At 54.6% G+C, this 13,858-nt stretch overlaps 5 protein-coding genes across 5 annotated transcripts; 3 read left to right on the forward strand and 2 right to left on the reverse strand.

Moving 5' to 3' along the window:
- Nucleotides 1–508: 508 nt before the first annotated feature.
- On the forward strand, nt 509–838 carry W97_03322 (uncharacterized protein; the record flags this gene model as incomplete). The annotated part of the gene is made up of 1 exon (XM_007781219.1): nt 509–838. The coding sequence occupies one exon, from the start codon at nt 509–511 to the stop codon at nt 836–838; it is 330 nt and encodes a 109-aa protein (XP_007779409.1).
- Nucleotides 839–3,582: 2,744 nt separating this feature from the next.
- On the forward strand, nt 3,583–4,809 carry W97_03323 (uncharacterized protein; the record flags this gene model as incomplete). Its single annotated transcript, XM_007781220.1, has 1 exon — nt 3,583–4,809. One exon carries the CDS (start codon nt 3,583–3,585, stop codon nt 4,807–4,809), a length of 1,227 nt encoding a protein of 408 aa, XP_007779410.1.
- Nucleotides 4,810–5,314: 505 nt separating this feature from the next.
- Nucleotides 5,315–6,690, reverse strand: W97_03324 (uncharacterized protein; the record flags this gene model as incomplete). The annotated part of the gene is made up of 3 exons (XM_007781221.1): nt 5,315–5,743; nt 5,846–5,946; nt 6,108–6,690. The coding sequence occupies 3 exons, from the start codon at nt 6,688–6,690 to the stop codon at nt 5,315–5,317; spliced, it is 1,113 nt and encodes a 370-aa protein (XP_007779411.1).
- Nucleotides 6,691–7,922: 1,232 nt separating this feature from the next.
- Nucleotides 7,923–8,749, reverse strand: W97_03325 (uncharacterized protein; the record flags this gene model as incomplete). The annotated part of the gene is made up of 2 exons (XM_007781222.1): nt 7,923–8,036; nt 8,603–8,749. The coding sequence occupies 2 exons, from the start codon at nt 8,747–8,749 to the stop codon at nt 7,923–7,925; spliced, it is 261 nt and encodes an 86-aa protein (XP_007779412.1).
- Nucleotides 8,750–9,974: 1,225 nt separating this feature from the next.
- W97_03326 (uncharacterized protein) lies at nt 9,975–13,704 on the forward strand (the record flags this gene model as incomplete). The annotated part of the gene is made up of 3 exons (XM_007781223.1): nt 9,975–10,026; nt 10,115–13,003; nt 13,061–13,704. The coding sequence occupies 3 exons, from the start codon at nt 9,975–9,977 to the stop codon at nt 13,702–13,704; spliced, it is 3,585 nt and encodes a 1,194-aa protein (XP_007779413.1).
- Nucleotides 13,705–13,858: the final 154 nt, after the last annotated feature.

Genomic DNA, 13,858 nt, shown 5'->3' on the forward strand with positions numbered 1-13,858 from the left:
TTGAGCCTAGCAGCCAGCCGAGGAGAGAGATCCTTCCAGCTTCATTCGATGCCGCTGCCTCGGTGACGCATAGCGGGACGAAAAGCGCTCCTTCGTTCTTTGAACCGTCTCCTGCCGTGCGCCTCGCGAGCAAGGCAGCACATGAAGCGGACCCCCCAGGCGGATATCTACCTCCTAACAGCCTCGAAACGATATCGCTCCACACTCCAGAACCTCTGCTCCTGTCTCTCTACACCTCTTCTTCCGGAACGCTCCAGCAAAGTACTCCTACAAGACCGCACATCGGGCCCAACCGGAAGCCCCTCCGACCGCGCCCACACCACCATCGCCCCATCTCGCCCTCCCCGTGATGGACTCGCCGCGCGGGCCGCAGTACAACAGCGCTCCCTTCAACCGACCGACCCTCTACCGCCCCGCCCCATCCTCTTACCAGTCCTCCCCGATCTCATCCACAAGCTCAACCTACCAGAGCTCGAGCAGCCTCTCCTCCCTCTCCCTCCCACCCGCCATGTCACCCGCGCCCGCGCCCGCGCCCCCGCAAACCACCGCCGCACACTCGCGCCAGACGTCCACTGCGCCGCTGCCGAGCCCGACCGCGCAGGCGGCGGGCGCGCCGCAGTATTTCGGGTCGCTAAATCCGCAGATGCCGGCGCAGGCGCAGTCAAGGCCACAGGGCCAAAGGCAGCAGAGCTACGAGTACAGGCCTGATAGGACGGGCGCGGGAACGACGGCGCAGGAGACGGCGAACCTGCTCAATTACAACGCGTTGGTGGCGGAGGCGGCGAAGAGGGCGCAGATGGCGGTGCTAATGAGGGATATGGGGGAGATGGAGATGTAAGAGAGGAGACATGGGGTCAAGAGGGGCTCTCGGGGTCTGGGTGGATGTCCGAAGGGTCGGCGCTAGGGTCCAGCATTGCCTGAGATCGCGCACATGGAAGGATCCTGGCGGTTCGGATAGGGGCGGTCATGATCGTTAAGGACGACGCTTTGGGACCAGATATCCGGGACAAGACATTTTTCTCATCTGGATTAGTACGAAATGGGACCAATCGATGGAGCTGGACTGTGGTTGGTCTCTTGGGGACAGCATAGCACGCATAGACGGATTTCGATAGAACCCTGGGTGGAATGGAGGTATAGGGGTTTGGGCATCAAGAAGGGAATCGCATGGGCACCGGCGTTGATATATACGGCGGACTTAATACTTCGCAGCGTTACTATTCATGGTTCGCTTCCCTTTTCATCAAACTATTTCGCTGTTGTCGCGGGTAGCGCGTTTCTCTGGGAGCACTTCTTGTGATGCATTTTGCAATCTACACCTATTTCTACTACGTCCGTCAAATCGTTGATTATTTAAGAATTCCTACTCATACCCCACTGTGTCATTCGAGTTTAACCGCGTAGTAATACCCCTTACGAATCAAAGTACAGAAACGACTTGCGTTCTACACTACTTTCTCTTGACCTATATCACCTGGTCGCGTCCGATGAGAAGTATGCATGGTGGCTTTCTGTCTTACAAACAATGTTCTGAATCACTCACTGGCTCGAAATGCTGAGAAGTCGTGGTAGACGCGTTTCTCACCACTCAGCCCTTGCTCCGGCAGCCTAATATACCTTGGCGCCATCTGCAGGCCACCTATCGCGTGCGACCAGGTGGTGTACGGGAAGGCTGGGTGCCAAGCGAGACCGATAAGAGAGCTGTTGCGGATAATGCTGTTGACGACCTCAAGAGGTTCAAGCAGAGCCGCAAGAGTGTCCATCTTTTGATCTTGTGGTCTCTAAGATCGGAAGGCTGCTCCATCCCTCAGCCGATTGCGTCACGAGCATGGAATCATGCTATGAAACCTTTGGCTGTCCGACGTGCGTCTATCCGCTTCCGGGTGGAATGAGGGGGTTTTGTACCATAAAACCTACCCTGAGGCCGCGTGTACGGTCGGCAAACTGCACGCAACTCTGGGTAGCTACCCTTATACCGCAGCATGCGCCATAGATATGGTTGGTCAGAGTTTTTAAGGCTGCCAATCGAGAAGCCTGCCGCAAGGCTGAAAGCACCTTGGGGGTCGATTTTGCGGCCGCAGACGGGCGTTCTGCACATCGGAGAGCGGAACACCGGGCCGGAGCCTTAGCAGGTGTGCTATGGGCCGAGCTGGTACAAGCAAGCCGTGGCGCGTCTTTTAGATTGTTTTGAGGGATTAATGAGCGTGAGCCGCTCATAAGTCTAATGCTAGCAGGTTGATAGTACGAGCGAGAGTGTGAATAATCATCGAGAAAAAGCCGAAGAGCCGCATATCTTGGCGTCGACGGAGCGGGTTCGACCTCCGATTCGCCAATATCTTCTCATTTTGAGCCTCATTCCATCCTGTCTCTGTTGCCCCGACAGCTTTCGGCCCCTTGCATCCTTCCGCACCTGTTATCTAGTACGATCTGAAATTGGCCGTGTGATCGACCACGGAGCGACTAGGTTGTGCTAGCCACGTATGAGCGGATATTGTGCAATAACGCGAACATCAGCGTCAGCCCGGCCAAGCAAGAGCCTCGACAGAAGTCAATCTCAAAATACGGCTCTAAGCCTCATTGCTACCTTAGAAGCCAAATATGTCCTTCAGGCTGCTCCGAGAGGGAGGCACCTTTTCAGAATTATCCAAGTCATGACTCAAGATCGTGGATTCTCAATAGCTTGGCTAACAATCCACTCTTTCCTCCTTTGTAACTGAGTAATGCTGTCGTTTCACCCTCCTGTTCGCAGAACTGCAATTGTCTCCTGTCATTCTCATTTCTTGGTTGATTTGATACGCCGTTACGATAGAGCGCTGCTCCTTACCCGGAAATTGAAAAAGTGGCCAAACTCAAGGGTCGATGCTATGTCACCAAATCTCGATAGTCTGCCATTTGACCTCATCTTCGAGACAGCAAACTACCTCAGCTTGGAGGACGTTATTCATCTTAGCCGCACGTGCAAGCAACTCGGGTCTGTACTGGAAGCGGAGACGTTATGTCGCCGAACGGTGGAGGTTCGTGCCACTCTAAGAAAGAAACCTCACGGCCAGAGCATAGCTAATACAGGCATATCCATGATTGAAGGCTTGCGCTCTTTACACCAAAGAAGCCAAGCTCGCGCAAGCAGGGCGAATATCTTACCGTCACGCCCTCCTGCAGATCTATAGGCGGCGGAAAGCCTTCTCCTCAGGTGTACCTCGTGCTGCTGGAGTTGTAGCTCACGCCACGGCCTTCATATATCGTGAAGGTGTCCTTTGTTATATGACCGAAGACTCGCTCATGGTATTGCAGCTGTATGAGACTGATCGGCAGATACCCCATCGCCTAATCAACCTTCAGTCAATCTTGGCAGGAGCCGGTCTAGACCACTTGCACTGGGATCAGGTGAAGTTCAAATTGATGCACTACTGCGATGGGATTGTTGCAATCCTGTGTGAGTCGCGCAGTGGATATGACGGTGGCAGTTGGATCGTCCCTATCGAGGTCGGGCAATCTTACAATATATTTATCTCGCCCATTGGACCACTTGAGTCGACCAGTAAGATATTCGTACGCCATACGGCAACACATCTCTTTTATGGCATGCATTGCGGCACTGGAAATCACGACTACCCAGAGTGGAAGATTAGGGGAGGCCCACTTAGCAGAACGCGCCATTACCCTCCGGGGGCTACAGACTTCAACGATTTCATCCAGCTTGACGACTTCGCGGGATCAGATGTTGGATCCACTGTTGTATTCGAGATCCATGACGGATACTTCTACGCCCTCTCTAACCAGACCACGTTCGAAGCGGAAGAGGTCGACTGGACGTCCTTCTATCACTGCGTTCGCTTCCCCCTGGACCGCCCAGAAAGTCAGGCGGCTGAAACTAATAAAGAGATATTCCGGCGGCAGCACGCAGAGGGACCTATCAACGACTCTTGGACTGACTTGAGTCTTCAAGCCGATGAGCGAACCAACGACTTAATGATTGTTGAAGCGCGTCGGGAATGGCGAGATGGGGGCAGCGAGCAGCATCGGACATTTTACACACGGTCAATCGAATTCTCATCACCCTCTCCGAGGCCCCTCTACCCGGACGACCCACTCGTGTGCACCATTGACAGTCGCAACCATCCCAATTGGATGCCTTCGGAAGAAAGACGTCCTCGAAACGTGCATCCAGAATATGGAGAGCGTACGGCACCGAGCTATGGGCTTGCCGGCGATTCAGCACCGTCCTTCATGCTCTCGAAGACCAAGCTCCGCGCTTACAACCGCTCGTGCAGTGCATTTCTGGACCTCGTGGAAGACAACTCGTGTTGTCCATCCAGCGCTCTTTCGTGCTTGCGTTTGCGCGTAGGCTCCAGAAGAGTCGCGCCTTTGCAGCCCTTGACTGAATCTGAAGTCAAGAAAGGCAAACAGGCGGTTCGATCCGAGAACATGGAACTGATGGAAAGATTCGCAGCTGATCCCGAAGACCGCTTCGTCCACTTGCCAGTAACGATGTGGCCATCCAACTTGTCGGCAGCCGCAGAAACGGAGCGACTCCATCGCATTCTGAATGCGCATGCCTGTTCTGTACAAACGTACACGGGAAATGCAGAATTTATTGGCGTGGTAGATGAGCGGAGTCTCGTCTACATGGCTCGTCCTGCTGGGTCGAAATATAAGCAGGAGCTCGCACCTATTGTCTTTGTGAGCTTTGATCCGGATTCTGCGCTATCCTTCGCTCGACGGCACGGAAGTGGGCTTGAAGCGGACTCTAATAGCGGAATGGGCTGCAGTTTTGCGTCTGACACTTCGGTATGGTCACGTGAATTCTAGCGTAGTGCTTCTGTCCATGGAACTGGATTCAAGACTCCTATACGGCCTTGCGTGTATGTGTTCGATCGTACATGGCTTGAGAAATAATTTTCGGTAGAGAAATCAACTTTCGGCTGCAAAATTGATGATGAAACCTGCGTACCTGTTGATAGGATACACGTTTAGAAAGGGAATGAATCCGATCTTTGGCTGTGAGTCAGAGCGTCGGTACGCATGAGCAAAGCGGTGTCAACGGCCACCCGAAACCGTGGAATCATTCTGTGTTATTTGCGGCAGCCGGGGCGACAGCTGAAGTCATCGAAGACATGGTTGACAAGTTATCGCTTTTCTGGGAGAAAGTCAAGTACCATGATACCAATCAATGCCGTACTGGAGACGGCCAATCAGTCTCAATAACCGCAGCAAACCTGTTTCCCACCACCGCAAACGCCAGCCAAACCCCATCCCTCAGTTTTCGATACTCCCGGGACGCCCCCAACTACCTCAAAGCAGCCCCCACTGCCCCTTAAATCACGACCACCCCCTCCAACATCCCCTCCAACCCCTCCTCAGCCCCCCTTCCCTTCTCCAGCCACATCTCTGGAAACGCCCCTTGTGGCTTCCCTCTTGTCGGCGCGCGATATACAAACGGCTTCCCGCTCTCCCCCTCCAGATGCTCCAACCCCACGCCCTCGGGCGCCCTAACCTTATCTCTTGCAACCGCCGCGGCAACGACGGCTGGGCTGCGGCCCAGCTCGTGCAGCTCGACGGCCGACAGTAGACGCTCGTCCCAGTAGAGTCGTGTTTTGAGGCGGAAGACGTGCCGAAAGGCCGAGAAGGCGGTGGCGTAGGGGGAGTTGATCGGGATCAGGGTCTGCAAAACTGGAGGCGTCGAGGGGGCGGTGTAGCGGAGGGCGGTAGCGTAGGTGTGAGGCTTGGTGTTGGATTCGAAGAGCTAGGGGACGGGGTCAGTAGGTTGATAAGATGGCATGGGGAGGCGGAGCGGGCGTTTGGGGTTAGGAAACACGATGATTGTAGCGGGGGATGAGGGACGTACGCGCAGCTGGTATCTTTCGTTGCGGTTGTGTTCCCAGTCAATTCGCGTCATCGTAATGTCGTAATCGAAGCCGGTTGCGTCGCGGTAAACGTGGTGGTTTTCTGTTGGCCGGCGTGATCGCTAATGTCAGCCAGCAGACCTTTCCGCATAGTGGCATGATGATGACTGTCTAGGACTTCTTCATCTTCATTCCTCTATCTTCCTGTGTCGACAGGTGGCCTTATTGTACAGCCTTTTGAATGCTCAGCAATATCAGACTCACCAGGCACGGTCTCCTTGGCTGTTGCTATCTCGAAGTCGGCGTTCTTCACCCTCTTTTCACGCTCTTTGCGCTCCTTGCGCACTTGAGACAGCGCATCCACGGCCCAGGACGTCGTTTTCGATCCGGGAGGCGATACTGGTGAAGTTGGGGTTGAATCTGCGGAGGACCCACCTGAGCCTAATGCCGCCTCCGCCGCCTTCGCGCCCTTTTCGAACTCCCTAACGTCCTTCTTGGTGGCCTTCCATTCCTTCTCCTTGCGCTCATGCTTCTTTTTCCTGTTATCTTTCACAACTGTCTCCAGCAAGTATGGCGTCTCCCGCTTATGGGTCTTCTGGTGCAGACAGTCCTCAAGCCAGTCATAGGTAACAATCTTAACTCCCTTGTGTCGGATGGCTTGCTTCACCGCCACAACCTTCCTTTTCCAGTGCTCCACTGTGCAGATCAGGTGGGTTGTTTCTTGATTGATCTCTGTCGCGAATTTGCCGCCATGGTGCTGGATCCAGCGTTTTATTGCCTCATGCGTGCTGGTTTTGCCAAAGTCGCCGGTCAAAGCGATGACGTCCTTGGCTAGCGGGTTCTTCATGTTGTTGAGTAGAAGAATGTGAACAGATTGCCGTTTAGAGAGATGTTGATACGAAAAGTGGAGTTTGTGATTGCTTGGGATGACTAAAGGGTATGTTGATGACGGAGCATGATATGCAAAAGATGTTGACCTTGAACGCTGATGCTGACGAATAGTTGGAGTACACTTCGAAGATTCCTTGCAGTTTGGAGCTGATCCGAGCAAGAAGAATAGGCCAATGGACTGACGTGACTGTCGCGGAAGAATAGCTTGATTGAGGCTGTGGGAACATACGAGGTCAAGGGTTTCAACTTAGAGCGAGCACAGTGATTTCGGTGCTCGAAGAGACGGAAAAGCTTAGCAAGGAGGTCTGGCGAAAGACTAAGATGACGAAAGACCGTTCCTTCCAACGAGAATGACCCCTTGTGGTGAGAAATGCTCCGTGGCTGAAGTGAACTTGTTGGAATGGCGGCAGGAGACAGAAGCTGCTCCCACCGTTGCTAAGCCAGTGTCAGTGTGAACTGAAAAATCCCTCAAGCTTATTTCGTAGTTGCGAAGACCCTGTGAACAGTAAAACGACTAGCTTCCTCTGATGCTGCAAAGAGTGACGAAGTTGTGGCGGCTGGCTGAAGAATAGGTGACACCGTTGTGCTAACACCCGATAATTGCGGGTCAGCCGCGCCATGCACACGCTCAGGCAGATGATAGTAGAGTAAAACAGTCACTTGAAGGTGGAAGATATTGGATGACCGAGCGTGAAAAGATAGCTGAGTAGCGGAGCGTCGCCGCACACAGTGAACCTAAGAATAGCGGTCGAGCGGGAGAGGGTAACGCTATCCCCTTTCATGAAAGTGGCGTATCAGGAGTATGAGCCGAATGCCCAACCATATATGACGTTGAACGAGAGCAACGGGAGTAGGAGGAGATTGGAGAATATCAGCCAGCCGAGTACTAGTCGGCATGTGGCCTGAGAGGAGGGTTGCCGCAGTGCTGAGAAGGATGAATGTGGGATATACGGAATCATAGTCCGTTGGCTTCAAAACTGTGTCACCTCACTAGCACGTTGGATGAGGAGAAGCAGATTGCACTGCATCGAAAGCAGCAACATAGGACAGTGTCTAGCTCAATTTCGTTCAAGGGTGGAGTGGCCCCTCGGCCTCGGAGAGAGCCAAAGCCACATCTACAGCTCGATTAAGAGTGTACCGCTCTCTTTCAGTCTCGACAAACTGCGAAGATGCAGTAAACTGTACAGATCATTCATCGGAGCCCTCTTGGCCTGCCTCTTCGCATGCAGAGAACAAAGAGACCTGTCCGGCAAAAAAGACTGACGCAGCTATGACAGTCACGATTGTGAATGTGACAGCAACCTGAGTTGGTCGCGGCTTGTTAGCCATGGTCGTACAAGAGACAATAGCGGCACAACGCCGAAACGGAGTGTACTTACTTTCGCATTGTCATCCCACCACAGCTGAGGGCTCGATAGGGCAGTAGCGGCCCACACAACTATGAACATTCCGGTGACCATGCATACCACGCTCGCAGTCAAGAACAAGACGGCCAGCTGCCATGTGTAGACTTGAGCTCGTCGCGGGAGTTCTCTGCCTTCGGCATCCGTTTTCCCAGCGCTAAGGAGGAAACGGATTTCAGAGAGCGCGTCACGGTGTGTCGACAATCGATGGAGTCGGATCGTTTGGTCAGCGGCACAGAGAACCGACGTGAGGGAAAGTGCGATCCCGCAGTACCAGCAGCACCGGACTGACCAAGGAGATCTTTCGCCGTTCGGGAGGATGTTAGGCCAGGAACCAGTCGATGTCAGGCATCCGCAAACCAGGGCGCTCTAAGCAAGGACCAACGCGCGGTGAGCAATCAACAATGGCTTTAGATGCGCTAAGGGTAATCGGCATGAAGAAGAGTGGGTAGTGGCCGAACTTACAACGATGCCGACGAAATTCAACTCCGAAAGCTTGTTGTCGCGCCATTGCCTGGTCAACTTGTCACGCTCTTCTTTGTCTTCCGTGTTTAGGAGGATGAGTACCGGGTCGTAGGAGGTTGAGTCTGGGGCGAGAAGACCCGTGCGCATAAAGCGGAACAGAGTGGAAAAGGGATGCTCTCTTGCATGCTGTTCACCTCTAACCAGTAAGCCTCCCAGTATGGAATGTCACAGCACTGTGATCAGGAGGTGTATCGACCTTGATCGCACGTTTCCGAGAGCTCTTGGTGCGGATCAAGGGCGTCGTACTCGTACTTTCGAATGAGGTCATGGCTGGGGACTGTTGCTGAAGAACAGTCCGCAAATCGGGAGGATCGAGTACTTTGATCCGCTGGGAACAGTGCCGGCGGGATTTTAAAGAAGAATGCGAACAGTTAGAGCTCACGAACGAGACGAGCAGCCCTAATACCGACCCGATGTCGACGGGCTACGGAGGTTGCAAGTCTCCTGTTCTAGTCACGCGGACGTCGTCCATAGCCTTCAGTCAGACAGCCAAGACTGACGATGGGTCAAGAGATCCGGCTCCAGATAACAGACGCTGGCTACGGTGGCTACGCAGTCATTCAACTATTGTGTAGCAGTGCAAGATATCAAATGCAGTGTGCCTATCAAGGTGTGGATGACCGAACGATCAACCGCATGATGATGCTTGGTAAGCGCCGAAGCTTACAATACCAGCTTATCGAAGCTGCTGTCATGCCGTCGGCGATGTGATTCGGCGAACGGACAGATCCCTCCCGTCAGCACTCTATCGTATCGCAAGCAGCAAAATCTCAAGAAAAGTCGGTCTCCTTGCTACTCCTTAAGCTGACTGATGTCATCGCGGTGTTGAGGACCTTCGACCCAAGTACCAACTTGCCGTAATCACTGCTCCGCTTTGCAAAGGGTATATTCCGTCGACATGACTGATGGCCGGGCTTGACAGCTTCCCGAACAACCGATGTCCCGTGCCGAGCATCGGTCCCAGCTAAAGGCAGCCCATTTGCATCATAGCGGAGAACAAGCTCGTCTCAACTCCCGCCGCCGGACTTCACTAAACGTCCGGCTAGCTTGCGGCTCTGTGTTCTCTATCCTTACCGCAATTCAACCAGCATAAATAATCACTTGCGACGGGCGCGTGAAGCGGAATCAATCATTCCCGGTCACTACAATCTGACAGATCGGTGGCACATTCGATCGCGACTCAGCCGCAAGAGCCTGGACCCTTTCTCCGCCTTCTCTCCCACAGTCTCGGATACGAATAACCACCACTCGGCGCTTCCTCAAGCCATGTCCTGAGCGCTCTCAGCGCGTTACCCAACCTCCGCGGTGAAGCATGGAGGGTATACATGGCGTCGATGTCAGTTGGCTGCACCATACAAACAAGGGTAGGCGGACCACCACTGCGGGCACATTACAACTCTGGCGCAAGACTACTCTACTTATTATTGAGCCAGTAACTGACACACGCATCAGACCATCACCACAGGTTCCAAGCTCCATCATCGCCCGGCCTTCCTCGTGACGCCCCTCCTCCCACCTCCTCTCATGGCGGCCTGCCAACCCCGCGGATAGAGGAATCGATAGACCCCCTCGAAAAAGACCCGCAAAATGGCGCGCCTCCTCAAGTGCAGGAGCCTCCCAAACCTCAGCCTGAGAAGTCTGAAACACCCGTCACTCCGCCTCGATCAGGGCCTCGACGGCCAAGTTTGCTAGCCCGCGGCAACTCCGACAAGGCATCCAGCGGCGCATCACCAGGCTCTGGAAAACCTATGTCTCGGCGCAACTCGTGGTTGACAGGTCTCACCTCCAAGTTCTCCTCTTCACAAACACCCCAACAATCGAGTGGCGCAAATGGTTCTCAAGACGCAAAGACAAAACCAGACGATAAACCACTCTCAGTCAAGTTCACTGGTCCCAAATATCTATCACCAGCCCGCACCGACGCGGCGGCACAGGCGGAGAGCACCGAGCCCTATGTGCCCGCGCCACCGAAGGGTTCGAGCTCCTCATTCCTATCCACCGCATTTCGACGGTTATCATCCAGTGGTGGGCAGGGCGGCCTCCCCAAGGCTATTCCGAACGGGGGGATGTGCCCGAGAAAAGTGATGAACGTAGACCCCAACAGACAACGGTGTCTTGTGCCCGAACTTGATCAGTCGAAACTACGGCGGGTCGCATTCTGCGTAGACGTGGAGATAGCTGGCGGTCCACGATACAAGGAGGATGAGGACGACGAGACTGACGCCGCAGAGAAGAAACAAAAGACGAAGGACATGAAGCTGAAGGAGAAGGGTGAAGGAGCCGCTCTGAAGAATCCTCAAGCTGTGGCGGAAGAGAAGGACAAGGCCGGGGTTGTTGAAGTGAGCAAGGAGGTCGTGGGAACCGAGAATGCGCCAAATCCGGAGGGTACCGTCATTGATGGTGGAAAATCAACCAAGAAGAAGGAGAAAAAGAAGCGATCCGAAGCTGAGCGTAAGGAAAGAAAGGAAAAGAAGCGCAAGAAAGCGGAGGAAAGTGGGTCGCTACCGCTGGAGCTCACGCGCAATTCGGATGAGAGCAGCGCCCAGCCTACTCCTTTGCCCTCCGGCGTGACGACACCAAAACCACAGGACAAGCCCACCACCGACCCACTCAGAATATATCGAAGATGCTGTCAGCTAAGAGAATCACCAATACTAAAGCGGATTACCGAACAGCTTGGCGCAACCACAGACTGTGCTATGGCTGAGCCAGGTGTCGTTTCCAGTTTAGACCTGACAGGTTCCCGAATGCAGCTGGCGGATGTGGTAACGCTCAGTGACTGGTTAGCCGTGGTCCCTGTTAAGAGACTGATACTCGAAGACTCAGACCTGACCGATGAAGGAATCAGAGTGATTCTTGCCGGCTTGCTAGCTGCGAAAGCGCCTGAGTTCAGCAAAGGTCGCGTCAACTACTCAAACGGTCGGGCCAAGAACTCCAAAGTCGAGGATAGGTCTGGAGTAATAGAGAAGCTAAACCTCAAGAATAATCCTCGGGTCTCGCGCGACGGCTGGAAGCATATCAGCTTGTTCCTCTATATGTGTAAATCGATCAAAGCCATCGACGTTTCCATGATCCCATTTCCGGACACCCGTTCCTCGGATCTTGCCTCAGGAAACAACGCATCGGAGTCAACAGACACTGCCGAGATATTCTGCAAAGCGTTGTCCGAACGGCTGGCGGGATCCCATCTAGAGGAACTCCTCATGGCAGAGTGTTGCTTAAGCTCTCAGCATATCCGCAAGATCATTGACGGCATTACTATGAGCGGGCTCAAAAGGCTAAGCCTTGCCGGAAACAGTATAGACGACGAAGGGCTGGCGCATGTTGTCCGCTATGTTCACTCCGGCGTGTGCCATGGACTGGATCTTGGCGGCAACAACCTACGGGGCCGGCTCCGTCCACTCTGTGAGGCTATGAGCCAGAGCTGCCCTCTTTGGGCTTTGTGTCTGGCTGACTGCAGCCTCTTACCGGACTGTCTTAAGATACTCTTCCCGGCGCTCGTCAAACTTCCCGATTTCCGCTTTCTCGACTTGTCGCACAACAGAGACATCTTCGCCTCCCAACCAAGTGCTCTCAGCACACTCCGAATGTACCTTCCTCGACTCCAGGGTCTCAAACGATTACACCTTATGGATGTGTCCATGTCGCCCGCACAGGCCATTGGATTTGCAGAAGTGCTTCCCGAGAGCCCTCATCTCGCGCATCTCAACATTATGGAGAACCCAGAGCTATCCAGGCTTGCGTCTGCTACTGATGAAGCTGGGCAAGAAGAGGCTTGTGCACTCTATGCATCATTGATGGCTGCAGCCCGTGTCTCGGACTCTATTATCTGCATAGATATCGATGTACCGAGTCAGCAGACTAGTGAAGTCGTCAAAGCGCTCGCGAAGCAAGTTGTTGCATACTGCTTGCGCAACATGGAGCGCTTTACGACCGCTGAAGCGATCAAGACGGCCGACACCGAAACCGCCAAGAGGCTCAGCGTAGACAAGGAGGTTGAGGTTCCTGACGTCCTCTTCCACCTTGTCGGCCACGTTGAAGGCAACCATGAGAACCATGATGACGACGAGCCAGCGCCCGACGACGACTACATTGTGGGCGGTACTGGCGTTGTCAAGGCGCTGAGCTACTGTCTGTCAGAAAAAGCAGCTGACTTGCGACGGGCATCGCTACCTCGGAGTGGAACAACGACGCCGAGGAATCATGTCCTGCAGACCGAAACTGGCCAAGCTAAAGCGAGGAACATGTCAAAGCACCTGCTCGACAGTGCCCGCAAAATCCGGGCACGCTTGCAGCCTGCTCTGGCTCGTGAAGCGAGAACTGGTGACGACATGGCATACAGTACGTCCTGTACTCGCACTCTTGTATCATTTTGCATCGTACTGACATAGTATGCAGGGCGTCTCCTCTTCCTGGACAACACCCTCCAAGGCATGATCCAGCGCTTCGAAGACGAATACCCCGAAACCCGGCTCCCAGCTCTACCCACCAAGGCTCCCACCCAGCCCTCTGACGCCGCAACCGCCTACTCCGCCTCGCCGACCGACTCCCTCGTCAGCGCCAGCGAGCTCGCCAACTCTCTCACCTCCGTAGGCACAGACACCATCCCCAGCGCCCTCAACCACCCCGACTCCGACCTCTCCGACGACGACCACTCCTTCCGCGACCGGCACAACTCCGACGTCTCGCTAGCCGCGAAAGCGCTGTCCAACGAAGAAGGCCGCATCCACCGGCTCGGCCAGCGCGTGCGTCGCGACATCCTGCACGCACACGGCAGCGGCGGCAGCGGCAGCGCGAGCAACGAGCAGCCGGAGCCGCCACACCTGGCGGCGCTGCGGGATAAGTTCGAGGCCCTGACTGGGCCGGAGATCAGGGAGGAGGTTGCGCGCGAGGGGTGGGAGGAGACGGCCAGGAAGCTCAGCGCGAATGCGGAGGAGTTGGCACGGCTGGAGAGGGAGAGGCCCGAGGAGTTTGCTGCGTTTAGGGAGGCGCAGTGGGCGGCGCAGGTTAATACTCAGCAGAGTGGGTTGGGGTTTAGGTAGGGTGATGGAAAGGAAGAGGAGTTGATTGGAGAGGGCAGATGGCCTTGGAGGGAGGGAAAGCACCGGCAAGGTTCTGGTTTACAGGTTTGCTCATCTTGGCTCAAGTTTGGAGACTATGTGACGCGCGGGGTGGAGAACTTTTCATTGGCCGGAG

The sequence above is a fragment of the Coniosporium apollinis genome (assembly GCF_000281105.1).
Source record: "Coniosporium apollinis CBS 100218 chromosome Unknown supercont1.13, whole genome shotgun sequence".
Classification (NCBI taxonomy): domain Eukaryota; kingdom Fungi; phylum Ascomycota; class Dothideomycetes; genus Coniosporium; species Coniosporium apollinis.